The sequence below is a fragment of the Onychomys torridus genome, chromosome X (genome assembly GCF_903995425.1).
Source record: "Onychomys torridus chromosome X, mOncTor1.1, whole genome shotgun sequence".
NCBI lineage: Eukaryota > Metazoa > Chordata > Mammalia > Rodentia > Cricetidae > Onychomys > Onychomys torridus.
Window position 1 is genome coordinate 87025043 of NC_050466.1, and position 17803 is coordinate 87042845.

The window sequence follows — 17803 nt, forward strand, 5'->3', positions numbered from 1 at the left end:
AAATTAAAACATTTCATGGACAAGAACATATGCATAAAAATAAAATAAATGAATGCTTACATACTCTAATTAATTAAAGAACCAACAATATTATTACCACCTTTACACTAAGCTTACTAGAATTCAAAATCTGTGAGGGCATAACACTTTGGTTTGCTTTGTTTGTTTCCCTATCCTCTGACACCTAGAATGGTACCTTACATATGGTAGGTGTTATGTATCTCTCTTCTTCAGATCATCACCCCAACAATACCTTACAGCTTAACACTGTCCTAAATTCAGGAGCTGTTATATTCTTAAATTTTGATAACTTTTCCACATATATTCCTAAACAATATTGTTGCTTTGGGCTCTTTTTAAAATTTACACAACAGAAGTAGATGCATCCTGTTATTAGCTAGGTCTGTTAAACATTAGTGTGTAAGATTTACCTGTGAAGTTTCACTCAGTCCTTGTCTTTGCTGGCTTGTATTTTATTGAATTGATATGCCATGCTATAATCTCCCTTTTGTCCTGTCAATAGCTAGTTGGCATTTATGCGTTTATAAACAAAGCTACTATGAGAATTCATGCACGTGCCTCCTGATCACATCTGCAAATGTTTCACTGGAGAAGGAATCTGGGAGAAGGAACTGCAGTGAGAATTTTTATTTTTATCTCCCAAACTTTAGCCCATGAGTTGGAACTACAGCATGCCCTTATAAGATAGAGTCTGTAGAAGGGCTGCTGTCCAAAATATTTTGAGAACTCAGTAGAGGATAGGGGAGAGGAGAAACTACTCCGGCCTTTAATCAAAGTGAGTTGTAGTTCATAAAAACTCAGATTCTAAAATCCTCTTCATTATTTTGCTCTCCTATTTTCTTTTAGTAATTTTAAGGTGTCCTTTATTAAGTTTATGTCTACTCAACAAAAAGGTGATTGTTTTAACCTTCTTTTGAATATACATTTGATTGGATTATTGCCAATATCTATTGTTTAAATTTTGATGTGGGTAAAAATGCATATTTCTTTAACGTTGTAATAATAATAATACCTTACCCTCATACCAAAATTGAATGTGCAGCACTATATTAACCCTAGATAGAATTTACATAGCACAGCTTTCGAACTTAGCTTGCTTAAGTAACACTTTACACCCATTGAACAGCAACTCTCCTTTCTTTTTTCTTTTTATTTTTTCTGAGACAGCCTTGACTGTCCTAGAATTCACTTTGTAGACCAGGCTGGCCACGAACTCACAGAGATCTACTTGCCTCTTCCTCTTGGGTTCTGGGATTAAAGGCCTGTGTCACCACACCCCGACTCAACACTCTCTTCTTACAATCGTTTTTAAAAAGACCACTTCACTTATCTATTTACTGTATTGTTCCACTTTGTTAACACTACATGTAATTTGTACCTAAAAAACCACTTTTATTGTTGTCACTTATACTCATATCTTTTAAAAACAATCCCATCTTTCATCTGTTTTCTTATATGTAGCAGTCAGAAATTATTATTTACTACATTATTTTACTTTTCTTTGTTCTTAAATTTCTGTCTCATAGATGGTGAGCTACAGAAGGGAAAGAACATAAACTCTAGATTTTAGCCTTGTGACTCATCCATGGGCCAGTGGCTATCTACAAATTTCCAACTTCCAACCATATTACATAGTTTGTCAGTCATATAACCTAATTTGTCAGTAATTAAGAATTTTCTTTTTGGAGTCAGACCTAGCAGACATGGAATCTTAGCATTTCAGTTTATTAGATGTATGATTTTGCATAAATGTGCTTAATTTCTCTAAGCATCAGAATATAAAGATAATCCAAAGTCATCTGGAAAATTTGGGAGGGAAATTAAATGAGATGATTATGTATGGAATGGCCTGGCATGTAGACTGCCTCCCTACATGTATTTTTTATTTTATTTCACTTGTGTTAGTCATAGAGACTTGAAAAAGGTGGAAAGTAGACGAAAAAAGTTATGAAAATTTTCTTCTGCTTCTTTCTGGACTGAGAATGGAGGCGCAATATTTACCCAAGTGAATGACATTTTAATGAAAACAGTGAGTGATGTTCTTTGAGCTTGGCTAAGTTGTATATTTGAAATGGTCTCTTTTTCTTTCAAACACATGGATATGTTATCATTGATTCTGTTTACTTTCTAGTAATGGCATGAAATGGGGCATTTTATAGAGAATACAGGCCACCAAAGCTAGTTATTGGATTTTCATATTTATAGGACAAATATTTTCAATTCGTTCTGTTTTACTCAGCTCTTGAAGAAAGGTTAGTATTCCCATCATAGAGACTTAGAAATTGTAGCCTAAATTGTCTTTGCTTATACCTTGCCAGGGCTGCTCATTGGAGTGGGAGGGAGAAGAACTTTGAATACTTTGCTGGATACTAGGGGCTATGCTCTGCATGAAAATAAGGAGCCATTAGTAGATAGCAAAGGTGAGTAGTGAGAAGAATTTAGATAATGAAAACTATTTTGGATTTAGAGTAAAATAAATGTGGCTTGGTATCAAATCATTTTAACCTTGTCATTTCTTATTCTTCCTTGTTTCCACTGTACACTAGCTATACTAATGAAAAGAATAATCTTGTTTTGTTTAGTTGTTATGGGATGATGAAACAACTAAGCACAAGAAATAGACTCCAATTATGGCTCATTTTTCTTCCTTTTTTGGTAGAGAAGTACTGATTAAAAAAATGGAAGTTGTAGTCCTATAGCTCAGAGTGTGGACAATTGTCATTTATGTGAGGCAGATTAACATAGGCAGTTATTTAAACATTTTGTTTACATTTTGACATAGGACATGGAACATAGACAAAATTTGACGTTTGGTTAGCAAGAAGCATATTCTATTTGTACAAATGAGTTAATTACTAAAAGAGATGAGAAACTAACACACAGTTTAGAATTGCTTTTCTGTCTCTTTTCCTTCACATCTACCTGTAAGAATTTAGACACAGGTCTTGGACATAAGCAGCTAGACTAGTTAGGTGAGCAGTTAGACTTCTAAAGCATGATCTTCATCCAGGGAACCTGTAAGTCTTGTAAAGGTCAGATGTTTTGGCAGCATCCCTCAAACTACTGGACACTGCTGTGTATCATTTCTCAGTATAAGCCTCTGGCACGGGGATTCTGTTACTTTTTGTTACAGAGCAGGGCCAGGGACATGCCCATGTGATACAGAGAGGCCCAACAGGAAAACAAAGGAATTGATTTATAAGACAAATGAAAACGGCTGTGATAATACTAATTCATCTTTCACTTGTATATTAATATCAAGAGTAACTCCACAATTGCTTCGTCTTGTCACTCATAACAATAACTCAAGACTACCTGTGATAATATTCCTGTTTTAGGTAAGACTCCAACAGCTAAAATACATAAAATTCTTCTGGTGTTTCATATGCTTTGGTGATAGGCCTCCTTTTGGGAGAAGTAAGGTTAGGTTCATGCCATTTAATGACTGAACATGTTGTCTGAGCATTACATTAAGTTGACACCTTAACTTCAGGGTTCCTGCCTTCTTCCCTCCTTTACAAATGCAGAGCCATTGAGATTGGCTACTCCCTGAGAATTTGCTTAATCCCTTGGAAGGATCCAAAGTGTTCTTCCAATACCGTTGGAAACCTTACAAACACCATGCTCAGGGAAAGTCTCAAAAGAGCTCAGCTTCACACTGGTTGGCTGGAGCAATATATAGAATAATCATTAATATGTACAAGTTCTCAGAAAACCATAGACTTCAGATTGATCTCTGCCACCCACTGACATGTGCTGCTTTGTTTTGTGTGTGTGCGTGTGTCTTTTCAGTTTGGACAGTGCCAGGGAGCACGTTTTACCCATCGACTATTACTTTCCACCACAGAAGACCTGCCTGATCTGTGGAGATGAAGCATCTGGCTGTCACTACGGAGCTCTCACCTGTGGCAGCTGCAAGGTCTTCTTCAAAAGAGCCGCTGAAGGTAAAACGGTCTTACCTACTTCCTGATATTTCCCTTTTGCTTCTGCCTCCTAGAGAGGGACAGCAGCCTTTCAGGGCCCTTGGATAATTAATCCCAGGGACTGAGTCATTAGCAAGGGCCCTGTCACAGAACCTATATTAAAGACACAAATGGTTATATTTGCTGAGCTCCATTGACTGCCCTGGTGTACAAGCAATGTTGGTGATGAAGGTGGTCCCAGCTGGTGCTTGGTGTTTGGTGGATCCTAGGAATGAAAGCAAAATTAATAATTTGAAAAATTAAATTTCCTGCCTGCTTGTTGTCAACTGTACTGCATAGTGAGGAAAAAAATTGTCCTTATTAGAGAGGTTAGAAGTTGAGAAACCCCAACTGAGTCTGCAGGCTGTTCTATGTAGTGAATACAAGACTGTTCCTTAGCAAAAGCTTCCTGGCTTTAACCCCAGAAAGGAAGTGTTCTCAGTGTTCGGCAGACCATCAGTATCTGCACCTGCTCCCTCCTGCTTGCTGCCTCTTTGGGACCTGTCTTTGCAATAACAACTCCACGGTAGATAAAAACTCAGAGGGAAGCAACAGTTTTATTCTCTTCATCAGAGGACTGCCTTCAGGGCAGGACAGTTGGTCCAGAATCTCCAGACAAGTTGCATTTTATATTCGGCTGAGTGGGCTGAAACCTACTTGTTATCTGCATAGATTTCAGATGTGCCTAGCCTACATAACCTAGCAGAAACTCCCATTCTAGACCTTTAATTTAGTCTAGTAATCCCTCCCTCCTTGATCACCAAGACTTAGGCCTTCTATTCATACATTCTACTACCCTCCCTCTGTCTGGAACTTTTTTCTCAAATAGACACTGGGATGTTGCCCCTAGATGGGAGAAATACATTCAAAACAGAAAGCCATCATTTTCTTTTCTTCCATTCCAAAAAGTGCAAGGAGGTGACTAGCATTTGGTAGAACTAAAATGGGCTGCATGTTTTACCTTTACTTCCACATGGAGCATTGCTGCTGTTCAGGATAGACTAACATGAGATCCAAGGTCCTAGGGCATAAGCATAGATATTTAGAAAGAGCCTTAAAGCAGTGCCTTCCTTTCTTAACTGTACTAATGAAAAAACAGCTATCAGAAAATAAAGTGAAAATATGATACAAGGACTTCAGATCACTCCAGCTTCTCTAGTAAAACACCCCTGTTTTTCTAATACCCTGTCACAGACCACCCTGTTTTTACTGCAGGGAAAGAAGCAGAGTAGCATTCTGAAGCTACTATTGGCAGCAGGCCTGGCACTAGAGTAGTAGCCATACCAGATGAAAAATGAGTTCAAGTGAGCAAATGAATAATCAATAGATTATATCATGACCAGTGCCACCTTTGGGTCTAGGTGACTAAATGATTGCTTTTAGAAAACAGGAGAAAGATCATTTATATTGTAAAAGTGAAGGTTTTTTTCAGCCATATATACTACCCTACATGGCAGTTTTCTGGAGAATTTAGAAATAAAAGAAGGCAGAAGGGCAGCTGCCAGGGCTTCATGACAGGATCTCTACCATCCTATAGAATCTAGACTATTAGACTGCAGGAAAGACAAGCAATGTGGGCTGGAGGGGATCATTCAATGTTCAGAACAGAGAAACACAGCAAGGTCTTAAAATGACCCTGGAGTCACGGAAGTTCCTGAAACTCAGTAATATTTTATTTAATAAAATCAAGATCACTAATGGATATTTGTCTTGTTTTGTTTTTACTTGCACAATATTATACAAGTTTATTTCACCATTTTTTCATAACACAAATTAAATGCAGTGTAATTGCTTAAAGTCCATGGTTTGTACATCTGAAGTTTAAGCATGAAAAAGCATTCAGACTAGAGAATATGCTCCATGCAAATTAGCTACTTTATTTTTACTGTTTTGGGGAATATTTCACACATGAGTACTGTGTTTACATCATTTCCACTCCCCACTCTCCCCTCTTCTACTCCTTCCCAATCTCCCTTTCAACTTCATGACTTTTTTTTGTTTTGTTTTGTTTTGTTTTTTTTGTTGTTGTTGTTTTCGAGACAGGGTTTCTCTGTGTAGCTTTGTGCCTTTCCTGGAACTCGCTTTGGAGACCAGGCTGGCGTCGAACTCACAGAGATCCACCTGCCTCTGCCTGCCCAAGTGCTGGGATTAAAGGTGTGCGCCACCAACGCCCGGCTAACTTTTTTTTCCTTTTTTTTTTTTTTTTTTTTGTAATTAATAAATCTCTGTGCCTTTATTTGGGAGCTAGTTCTTATTATTATTATTATATTTGTGTTTTAATTTTACACATCAGCCATGGGTTCCCCTGTCCTCCCCACTCCCGCCCCCACCCCCACCTCCCACCCAGCCCCTCCCCTCCATTCCCATCTCCTCCAGGGCCAAGACTCCCCTGGGGATTCATTTAAACCTGGTGGATTCAGTACAGGCAGGTCCAGTCCCCTCCTTCCAGGCTGAGCAAAGTGTCCCTGTGTAAGCCCAAGGTTTCAAACAGCCAGCTCAGGCACTAAAGACAGATCCTGGTCCCACAGCCTGGATGCCTCCCAAAAAGATCAAGCTATTCAATTGTCTCACTTATCCAGAGGGCCTGATCCAGCTGGGGGCTCCACAGCCTTTGGTTCATAATTCATGTGCTTCCATTCATTTGGCTATTTGTCCCTGTGCTTTTTCCAATCTTGGGCTCCACAATTCACGCTTATACATCCAATAACTGATGAAAGTGGATGCAGATATCCTCAGCCAGGCCCCAGGTAGAGCTCCAGGTGTCCAATTGTCGATTTTTTTTTAACTTTTTAATTATTGTAGTGTTTAAACACACGTGCGAGCACGCGCACACAAACACACACACACACACACACACACACACACACACACACACACACGCAAACACACATACTGTCATCATACAGGCAACCAAGGGATAGATGTATGTGTGTGTGTGTGTGTGTGTGTGTGTGTGTGTGTATCTATGTATATGTGTATATGTATGTATGTATATGTGTATCTATGTTTATGTGTATATGTATGTAGATATGTATATATATGTGTGTGTGTATGTATCTATGTATGTGTGTGTGTGCGCGTGTGTGTGTGTGTATGTGTGTGTGTAACCCCACTCAGTGTTGATCATATGGATATATATTTAAGAATGACCATTTTGGGGCTATAAAGTATATTGGCACATTTGTTTAATCCCAATACTTAGGACATAGAGGCAGGAGTATTCTAAGCCATTCTGATCTACATAGTGAGTTCTGGAGCAGCCAGGAAAGCTATGTAGAGAGAGACCCTGTCTCAAAAATACAAAAAAAAAATGACCACTTTGGGTTGGATAATCTATCTCCCCACTCCATTTCCTCTTGTGTTCCTGCTACTCCTCTTCAAATTCATGACTTTTTCCTCTTGAATTGTTATTAATATATATATATATATATATATATATATATATATATATATATATACATATATAAATATGTATATATAAATACATCTTGCTGAGTTAAATTAGTATTGCTCATTTATATATGTGTTTACAGCTAACCACTTGAGATTGGATAACCTATTAGGAAGCTAGTCCCAGAGAAAATTGAATCTTTCTATCTCAGTAGCCATTAATTTATCTAGTGGTGTGGCTTTGTGAGATTTATCCAATCCGCACTGACCTGGTGTTGCCATTGTGCTGGTCTTGACTAAGCAACCAGTTTATTGTTGAGATTTCATGCATGTAACTTCCCTGTCAAATACAGAAGATATTATCTCACAGAAGATGTCTTGCCCATATAGCTTTTACTTTTTTTGTACTCCCTCTTCTTCTGTACAAGAGCTATGTTGTAGATGTGTCAATTGGGGCTGGGTATGCAAAGGTCAGTTGCTCTCTGCATTTTGACCAGTAGTGACTTTCTGTAATGATCTCACTCTACTACAAAAGAGGCTTTTTTTTTTTTTTTTTTTAAGCTGGGGACCAAACCCAGGGCCTTGTGCTTGCAAAGCAAGTACTCTACCACTGAGCTAAGGAGGCCTTTTTTTAATGAGGAGTGATAGTTACACTAATCAATGGGTTAAAATGTATTTAGAATGCAATTAGAAATTATAATAGTTCATCAAAGTAGTAGGTTCACCTCTAGGGTCCATAACCTCACCAGCCACAGATTTGCAGTACCAGGCATAAATTCCCTCTTACTAAGGGTACCTTAAGTCCAGTTTGGTGGCTATTGATTACCCCCTCCCAAGATATATGTCATCATTGCACCCTTGAGGATATCTTTCTGTTTCGGTCATTGTTGTCATTCAAAATCTTTACAGCTGGAGAGGACTATTGTTTGCTTTCCTCCCTTGACATAGCTAGCTCCTTTGGATACTCTGAGAAGTACTTCTCAAGGAAGAGGCTTTCAGGTCACTACCAATTCAATTCTTCCAAGTCCTCTGTCCTGTGTATGTAGTGTCTTTAGCAATAGGGACCTACTTTCAGCTTTGGGGAGGGAGCCAAGGGCGATGACAATAGCCTGTATTATTTTAAGAATCTTTTCAATTCTTCTGACAAACAACTCTAAGGGAGGGTTCTCATGCCTAGACTGAGGATTTTTAGTCTATGGCACCTTCGGATGTCTTACAGAGCCGTGGAATGTACATTATCTAAGCTATTTGAATACTTTGGAATGTGGGCCCCAGGTTTCAGTTGAAAGATACTAGAAAAGTATGTTATAGGTAAACAAAATGACAAAATTATTACTATCACAGCACTCAGGAGGCTGAGGCTAGTGCATTTGTAAGCTTGAGGCCAGCTTGGTCTGTACAGTGAGTTCTAGGCCAGCCAAGAATACCTAATAAGGCCCTATTTCAAAAGGATACTACTAATAATAATTATCTTTGTTGTTATTTCTTTTCTTGCCTGGATAAGATAGGTGGCTTTGAGTTTACTAGGATCATTAGCTCTATTGGAATGCAGGGGACTATATTATCAACCCAAAAGAACATTTATTGATTTTTCAATATTTTAATATGTATCTATACTGCCTATGTGAAGATGTTGAAATATGGAATTCTACCTGCCTTGGTAAGAGTAAGGTCATAAATATTTCTCTTCCTCATTCATTGTCAGTTAACTCATTTTTCAAAGATCCCTGGATTGGGCACAGGTACAAGAGTTAAAAGCCTGGCATGTCAGACAAAAATTCATTTCTAGCTTTGGAGCTTCATAAAGTATAACTTTTTAAAGCTGTCACTGGTAGAGGGATCTCAACAGAGTTGATTGTAATCTGGCCAGGTTTTCTTGTTGGAAAGGAAGAGAAGGGAGAACCCCACATTTTTTCATTGCTGTTAATACTGAGGGGTAAATGAAAATCAGGCTATGCAGGGAAGGCTCTATATAGTCTTGAAAGTATAGACCCTGTCCAGTTGCAGAGAGAGAAGAGGGATTCTATGAGCAAGGGACATCAAGATCATAATGGGGAATCCTACAGAGACAACCAAACCAAACTAGTGGGAACTCATGAAATTTAGACCAACAGCTGTGGAACCTCCATGGGACTGGACTAGGCCCTCTGCATAAGTAAGTTGTGTAGCTTAATCTGTTTAAGGGCCCCCCTGGCAGGAGAATCAGGATCCATCACTGGTGCATGAGCTGGGTTTTTGGATCCCACTACTTATGGTGGGACACCTTACACAGCCTTGAGGCAGGGGGAGGGGCTTGGACTTGCCTCAACTAAATGTAGCAAGCTTTGCTGATTCCCTGTGGGAGGCCTTGCCTTGTTGGGGAAGGAAATGGGGGGATGGGAGAAGGATGGGAATGCAGGAGGATGGAAGAGAGGGGGATCTGTGATTGGTATGTATAATGAATAAAAAATTCCAAAAATAAAATAATAGACCCTAAATGTAAAATCACCAATGACTAATTAAGGAAAACAGTGAAACAGTAGAGGTCATGTGGGTTTGAAAGTGGGAGTGGGTATGTTTGGCGATGGTCTGTGAGTTTGAAATAGGCATGAAAAGAAAATGTGTCGGTGGATAAGCTAACTGTGAAAGTGAAAGTGAAGGCATGTTGAATATTTAAAAGACCAGGAAGTCAAAGAAAGCTTGTGCTTTTATATGGGGTTCAAAAGACTTAGTTGTATAGCCTTAAATAAGAAATTCCCCCTTTGGGGCTTTAGTTTTCTGTTTGTAGAAATGCCCTGCCAGGGGCTGAAAGCATGACTCAGTTGATAAGAGATTGTATTTCTTTTGCCAAAGACATGAATTAAGTTCCCAGCGCACATGTCTGGTGGCTCACTCCTGCCTGTAACTCCAGCTCTGGGAGCTCCAGTACCTTCTTCTGGACTCCATGGCTACCTTCACTCATGTATAACTACCCCCACATACATACATATACATAAGTAAGAATAAATAAGTTTTTCAATAAATCAATGTCTTCCCAGCTTAGAATTTTGTGACAACTCTACAATTTATAAATATCACTATTGTTTCAGCAAACACAGATGCATTTTATACCTGTATGTGCTTGGAGTTTGACTTTCTAGCAGATGGTAAACTCTAGACCCGGTTCAATAAAAACTCAGTCCTCAAACAGGGCCAGAAAGAGCTGAGAGAGTGCCTGTGGAAAGGCTGGGTTAATATCCAGGACAGAGGTTCCCCTATGTGACCATGGCTGACTAACTTTCTTTTCCATTTTCTCATGTGGAAAGTCAGGATATGAATCCCTATCTCTATTATCATGTTTCAAAGAGGGTTAATTAATTCATTATGCACATTATGTACTTGGGAATTTACTATTTTTCAGACATTTTCTAGTAAAACATTTGAGACTGCACATCCATTTGTTTTGTACACATGGAGCACTGTTTGGTACACATCATAAAACTGAAACTGGAGTTTACATTCTGAACTCAAGGAATTACACCATCCTCACTGCTGTTTACAATAGGTCCCAATTTAGTTTCCTTGGCAAATTTTATATAAGTATGGCTTTGATTTTCTCTCTTGCCCCAGGTTTTTGTGAGAGAAGAAATGTAAGTGAACCTTTATTGAACTCGTTCTGTCCTTTAAATCCACTTTCCCACCTCAACTCATGTGGAATTGAATGTTACTTCATTTGGAGTTTTACAGCAAGTGTATGATACCGTCTACTTCACTCCCTGACTCTGAGTAATCTTTCCCATGGGCAAATTAATTCAGCTAGAAACATCAGTTTGTATCAAAGACTTGATCAGGTATTGCAGGTGAAAAAAGTGTGACTGATTCTGGCTTTGTGTGTCCCAGAAATCTTCCTACAAAGCTCTGCTTCTCGTTTTATTTCTCCTTTTCTTAAATGTTACTGCCAGACATTAGATGAGAGGCAGATAAACTTTTCATATAAAAGGACAGGTAATAAATAGTTTAAACCTTGCAGGTAACATGGCCTCCATCTCAACTATTCAGCATTGCCTTTGTAGACCTTACACAAACTAATGGGTATAGCTGGATTCCAATAAAACTTTATGGGCACTAAAATTTGAACTTCATTTAATTTTCACATGCCATTAAGTATTATTTTTCTTTTGGTGTTTTTAAACCAGTAAAAGGGAGATTCTCAACTTTTACCCTGGATTTGGCTTGTGGACTGCAACTTGTTGACTCTTACTTCTCCTGGTCTCTCTTGAACTTGCAAATATGCAAAAGAAATTGACACATTTCTAGCCTCCTATGTAACAATCCAAAGTACATTATCTTTTAAAAGTTACTCCCAGTTGGCAAAATTGTATAGAATACTTAGTATGGTGGCTTCTTATACTATATTACTAAACAGGAGAAAAATAAAGTTTGAAATTCTAGAAGAGGGGATTTTTTAATGAGCTGTTAGCTCACTTTATCCTAAATGCTACTCAGAAGAAAAAATGAAAATTTTTACACATTTGTCTAAACTTTCATAATCTTTTGAATAACTATGAAATATAAATATATATGTGTGAGTATGTGTGAGTATGTAACATGAGCAAGACATATATACATGTGCGTGTTTGTGTGTGTGTGTGTGTGTGTGTGTGTGTGTGTGTGTGTGTTTCAGTATATTCCCCAAATGGTTCACAGAAAGGGCTTTGTGAATTATCTGGTACTAAATAATATGGCTGAAAAACTAACTCACAAAAGTAGAGCATGAGTGGCCATCTGACTTATGAATCTGTCATATAATATTCTATGATGGCCTGACTTCACAAATCTTCTGGCTTAGTTCTGAGTTTCCCAATCATAAGACTAAACTACAGGTTTACAGAGTAAATAATGTCGCTCTGCTACTCAGTTCCTACTAAGTCTCTGTCAGTGCCAAATTTATGAGCCAAGCAAAGAATTTGCCACTGATGCTCTGTAGTAGCCTATGTCTGCCTAGTTACAGAATGTTCATTTTTAGCAGTTATTAACAAGAAATTGCCATAGCATTTATACCATTATTTAAATATCTGTAGTGTTTAGATGACATTGCTAAAGTAAGATTCCTTGTGTCTATTACCTCCTTCTCTCATATCTAATTCCCTCATCCTTTGTCATCTTTTATGTGCTTATGCATATGCTATAGACATAAGTTTGTTAAATCCCTTAGGAGGATCTCATGGTGATTATCAAACTTCATGTGGTTCATTTTCATAGCTGGTTTCCATTGCAAGGTGTGTGTCTCTTCAGACATAGCATGTTAGTTATGTCTGTCTTCTTTGAGATCTAGTCCTATAACAAGAAACATACTGACCTTTAGATAACTAGCCTCTGCAAAAAGTCATTATGACTTTGTGATAATGAATATATGTGAACATTTTGAAGCCAGTTATTTGGGTGTTCATGTTCCCTCTCTGTCCATTTTTAGAAATGTGTTTTAAGCCTAACAAAGAGACAGGTGAACTTGTTAAGTGAAAATCTATGAAAAAAAAAAAGAACCAAACTTAGGAATGGATGAGCTAGTTGTGGTCATGGCTCGTGCCTATGATCCCACTTTGCAGGAGGCAGAGACAGGAAGGTTCCCACAAGTTCAAGCAGCCTGGTGTGGGTTACATGTTAAGTTTCAGATCAACCTAGCCTATTTAGCAAAACACTAAGCAGAGAACTGGGAGAAGAATAGAATTCTTTCTAAAGTGGACAAGGAATAGATTTCTCATCCTTTCCTTTCCATCTGTGCTGTGATTACTGAGGCCCTCTAGTGAAATCTTAGGAACTCCTGTCTAAACTAGTGTCTGTCTCTACGGAACACCTCATAAGAGTAGGCCCAGTTCTAAAACTACTCAGGCATACAGTCAGTAAGTGTTTGCAAAATACTTGCTGTATATATGTAAAAGGTTTGAATACTCAATCCATAAAGCCTGTTTTCTTCATTTGAGGAGCTGGAATTTGAATCTTGGTCTTCCTAGGCCAAAGTCAACATTCATTTTAACACAACAAAACCTCCCTCACAGACACTGAAATATATTGAACCAATGCAGAAAGTAATGTTATGTCTAAGAAAGCAAGCAACACGACAGTGAGAAAGAATAAGATAATCTAGTAAAACTGAAAGAAGTTAGAAAAGACAAGACTATTGTGGAGGGAAAACAAAGAGCCACTAAGTAGTATGGGTATCACAAGGAAGATTGCTTTCCTAAGAAAGTGCCCCAATGCTAAAGCAGCTGATATATCATCAGCAATTCTCTTCATTAGAAGGGACATATGGACCATCATCTTTCTACCATCTCATACCCTTCAGAAGTTAGAGTTCTGCTTCTGATGAAACCAAACTGCGTAAATGTTAAGTCATTCTTATCATACAACCACAAAATAGGAAGCACAGTTTACCATCTGTGCTCATGTGAATTTTTGATCTTCATTACATAGCTAAGAGGAGAGCTCAGAGACAGGATGTATGTATATAATAGACACACGGGTCCTTGGCCCTTTCCTCTGAGCTGTCCCAGAGGAACACACTGTTGAATTTTCCACTGGGCAAAGAACAAGAGAAATCCATTTTCCTCCTAATTTATGTCAGGAAACACAGAACATTTTCTTTTAGGAAGCTAAAAAAAAACATGGATAAAGTATTGATTTTTTTTCATTCTCATACTTTTAAAATTCTATTCTTCCTTCATCTCTTGGGATATGTCATCGTGTGAATGGACCTTGGTTTCACTGTGGTATGTGGATGAGGAGCCTTCAAACTGGGAACATTTAACAGTTTCCTAAGTTAGACAAGCACATTCCTACAGATCACAAACTGGCTCATTTATCTTCAGGTCAATTGATTTAGCCTCAAGTTTGTTGTTGTTGTTGTTGTTGTTGTTGTTGTTGTTGTTATTGTTTTAAGATAATTCTTGGGTTGGGGATTTAGCTCAGTGGTAGAGCGCTTGCCTAGCAAGCCCAAGGCCCTGGGTTCGGTCCTCAGCTCCAGAAAAAAAAAAAGATAATTTTTAAAAGGTTTGTAGTGCTATCCTATTAGACTTGAAGAAAATGAACTTATAAATAAACGTAATCTAGTCAAACTATTGCACTGTTATGTGGAAGAGAAAACTAAGATCTACAAAGAGCACGTGAATTTTTCAGGTTTTTTTTTAACATATAATTAATGGCACTGATGTTTCTTGATTGAGATGTTCTCCTGTCTCACAGCTGCTCAGCAGAGATACGGAGATTGTTACCTTGGAATGCCTAGGAACTATGTGAGGCAGCCTAAAAAGCATTCAGCATAGCTTCTAGCTCCTGGAAGGCATTTGGTATCTGTTAGCACCCTCTGTCTGCTTCAACCATCTTTCTATGTTTTTATTTATTCTCTAAGAATTTCATGCAGTATATTTTGTACATATTATTTTCCCTCCCTCACCTCCTCCCAGATCCTTCCACATGGCTCTACTCACCCAACTTCATGTTCTTTCTTTCTCCTAAACAAACAAAAACATTGGAGTCCAATTGGTGTTGGCTAAATCCACCATCTTTTGAAAGCATCTTCTGTAATTGTAGGCATTCTTACATGACAAGAAAATGAGTGATGGTGATGATGGCCGATGGCAGGAGGGCTTTGTAAGGTGTCTTTTGACATGGCTGGCAATTATAGTAGATCTTCTGTGTGGATATATGAACTTTTTAGGGAGAAATTTCAATGCTTTCATATGATTCTCAGAGGATGTACAACCCAGAGAAGATTTCAGAATCCTAGTCTAGTTTTTAATAAGGACTTTATAAACACATAAGGTAGTATCCTAACAACAATGAAATCCAACATAGCTATTTGATGACTTTGATGACTGTTTGTTTTTTTTTTTTTTTTGCCATGTTCGTTTATTCAGGAGTTGATCCTTCTTTTTTTTTTTTGAGCTGAGGAACCCCGGGCCTTGCGCTTGCTAGGCAAGCACTCTACCACTGAGCTAAATCCCCAACCCGGGAGTTGATCCTTCTGTAGTTGGGGATATATAGGGCACGAGTATAAGAGACACAAGATAAAGACACAGACTATTTATTGGGTACTCAATACATTAGATGATCTGCAGACAACAACACTATAGTATTGTTAATGCTCCCAATTTAAAGCCTAGGGAGCGAAGGCACAGAAGAGTTAAGTAAGTTGTCCAGAATCATAGTTAGTGACTGTGAGGTGAACATGTCATATATTTATCATTACAACAGTGAGATCAGGCCTGCCCTAGAATTAAGTATAAAATTATTTGTGTAGACAGAACATGAAAAAGTGTTAATTTTGTTTGTAGAATTTCAGATGTCACAAGGGAGGTAACAATTGATCTAGGTCCTTAAAATGATTCATAAGACTTGTCCAGGTACAATAAGGTAGTAAAATAACTTCAGAAGGATGGGAAATACTGAACTAAAAATATGGTGTTATATGAGGGCAAGGCTTGTTTGGAGGAATATTGAGTCTGGAGGTCATCCTGTGGAATCTCACCAGCTGCAGCAAGGTTCTTGAGAAGTTTTCAGTTGACCTTTTGTGCCTGGCTCCTTCTGCATAGCTGCCCCAGTTTAGTCTCTGGGCTTTTCGGAAACAGGCTCCTATCTAGGTAGAGAAAAAAATGCGATGTAAAAGAACCAGATGGGGTTCTGGCTCTACCACGAACTTACATGTGGCCTTAAGTGTAATTTGTTTTCTCTTTCCACATCAATACCCTCATCTGACAAATAAATGGTTATACTGAATGATCTTAAATATTTTAATATATATGAATTTATTTTTAAAACAGTAATTTTAAAAACTATTATTTAAAATGTACATAGCTGTCTCAAATGTGTCCATGTCCAGTGATGTTCTTTGCCTGAAGCATCCTTGGAAAGTAGGCAGACTGAGTTCAATTTTTAGCTTTAAATTGGAATAAATATGTGGCCTTGAAGAAATTGCTTCATATCTCTGTGCCTCTGTGAAGAAAATAATATCCCATGAGGCTATTATAAGAATCAAATAATGTGTAACTACAGTTTCTATTTCCCAGTAAGTTTTAGTTCCTTCTTGTAGAATTAAATATCAATCATTAAGTTACGGACACTTAAGGTCTTCCTAGGCTAGACAGGAAACAAAGGTAGAATGTGGTAGCAGTGGTAATCCTTTGGGTAAAGGAAATGGAGAATGTGTAAAATTCCCAGACAACTACTTGTCTTCTGTGTTGCTTAATTAGTGACCAGAGAAGCCACTAGCATCTGTAGTAGAAACACTAAGATCAGTCTCTTTGCCTTCATTCTTTGGTTCCCAGGACTTTATAAGTAACACTCTCCAACATCTGCAAGTTCCCAGACTTTTGACTTTAAGGTATTTGTACTCTCTGTATATCTTTGACCCTGGCAGGATAAGTCTGGACTCCCCAGAATATCTAAGTTTCAAACTACAGGCCAGGAGAAAAGCTAACAAAGGTCATAAATTATCCTACATATTAGTTAGCCATTCATTTCCCTTGTCCAGTAAGAGGCATGTCTGAGGCCAGATTCAATAGAAATCTGAGCCAGCACCTGTGCAAATAATTTTAAGGCTTCTTTTCCTGAAGCCAGATGAGTATTTTTTTTAAAGTAAGCCAAATTATCTTTTATCTGAAGTGCCATCTCTTTCATTCCTAATGCTTTAGATCTCTTGAAGGTACATGGTTTAGTTACAGCAATATTGTTTTGTTGGCCTTTTAAGCATGATGAGCACATTTCTTTCAAAAAGGATAATGCTTGATATAGTCTATGTCTCTACTACATTTAAAATGAATCTCTAGTGATATACCACAATTCATACAGTTACCATTGATTAGCTTTATATCTTGCTCTCCAGGTTTTTTTAGGGAGATAAGCAAAGGGACACATGACACAAGAAAGAGGAAAAGAGACTGCAGAAGAGGCTACAAGTGAGGATTAAAAATAGCAAGGAGTAGTAGACATGAGGGGAAAAGAGGTTCTACTAAAATTCACTTTGTTCAAAAATGTCATATTAGTATTTAATACCTACATGCTAATTTTAAAAATTAAAAAATTGTAATCAGGATAAATTATGTGAGGAAAAAAAATTTTTTTTGGACCTGAGGATCGAACCCAGGGCTTTGCTCTTGCTAGGCAAGTTCTCTACCACTGAGCTAAATCCCCAACCCCCAAATATATTTTCAACACAAGGAAAAAATTCAAAATTAACAAATAGGATTGACCCTGTGTGTGTGCTACTTATGACTAAAACCCTCTAACATTCTGCGTGGTCTCTTCTCCCATATCATCCTGTGTAGATTCCTTGACTCTCCAGAGATTCCTCTATAGATCATATCATTTTAAAAGGTTATCTTCGTTGCCTTTGTAGTTTGACAAGAATTGGGCAGAAAATTTATCAAAAGATTTGTTGGGAATATCATTTTAAGGTGTGGTACTTTTGTTTATGGTGC

General features: G+C 38.0%; 1 protein-coding gene across 2 annotated transcripts in view; it reads left to right on the forward strand.

Moving 5' to 3' along the window:
- Ar (androgen receptor) overlaps positions 1-17803 on the forward strand; it is a 174023-nt gene that overhangs the window by 97737 nt on the left and 58483 nt on the right. For both annotated transcript variants that reach the window (XM_036174681.1, XM_036174680.1), the window contains exon 2: positions 3814-3965. In XM_036174681.1, the coding sequence (XP_036030574.1) occupies positions 3814-3965 (152 nt within the window). The remainder of the gene's footprint in view (positions 1-3813; positions 3966-17803) is intronic.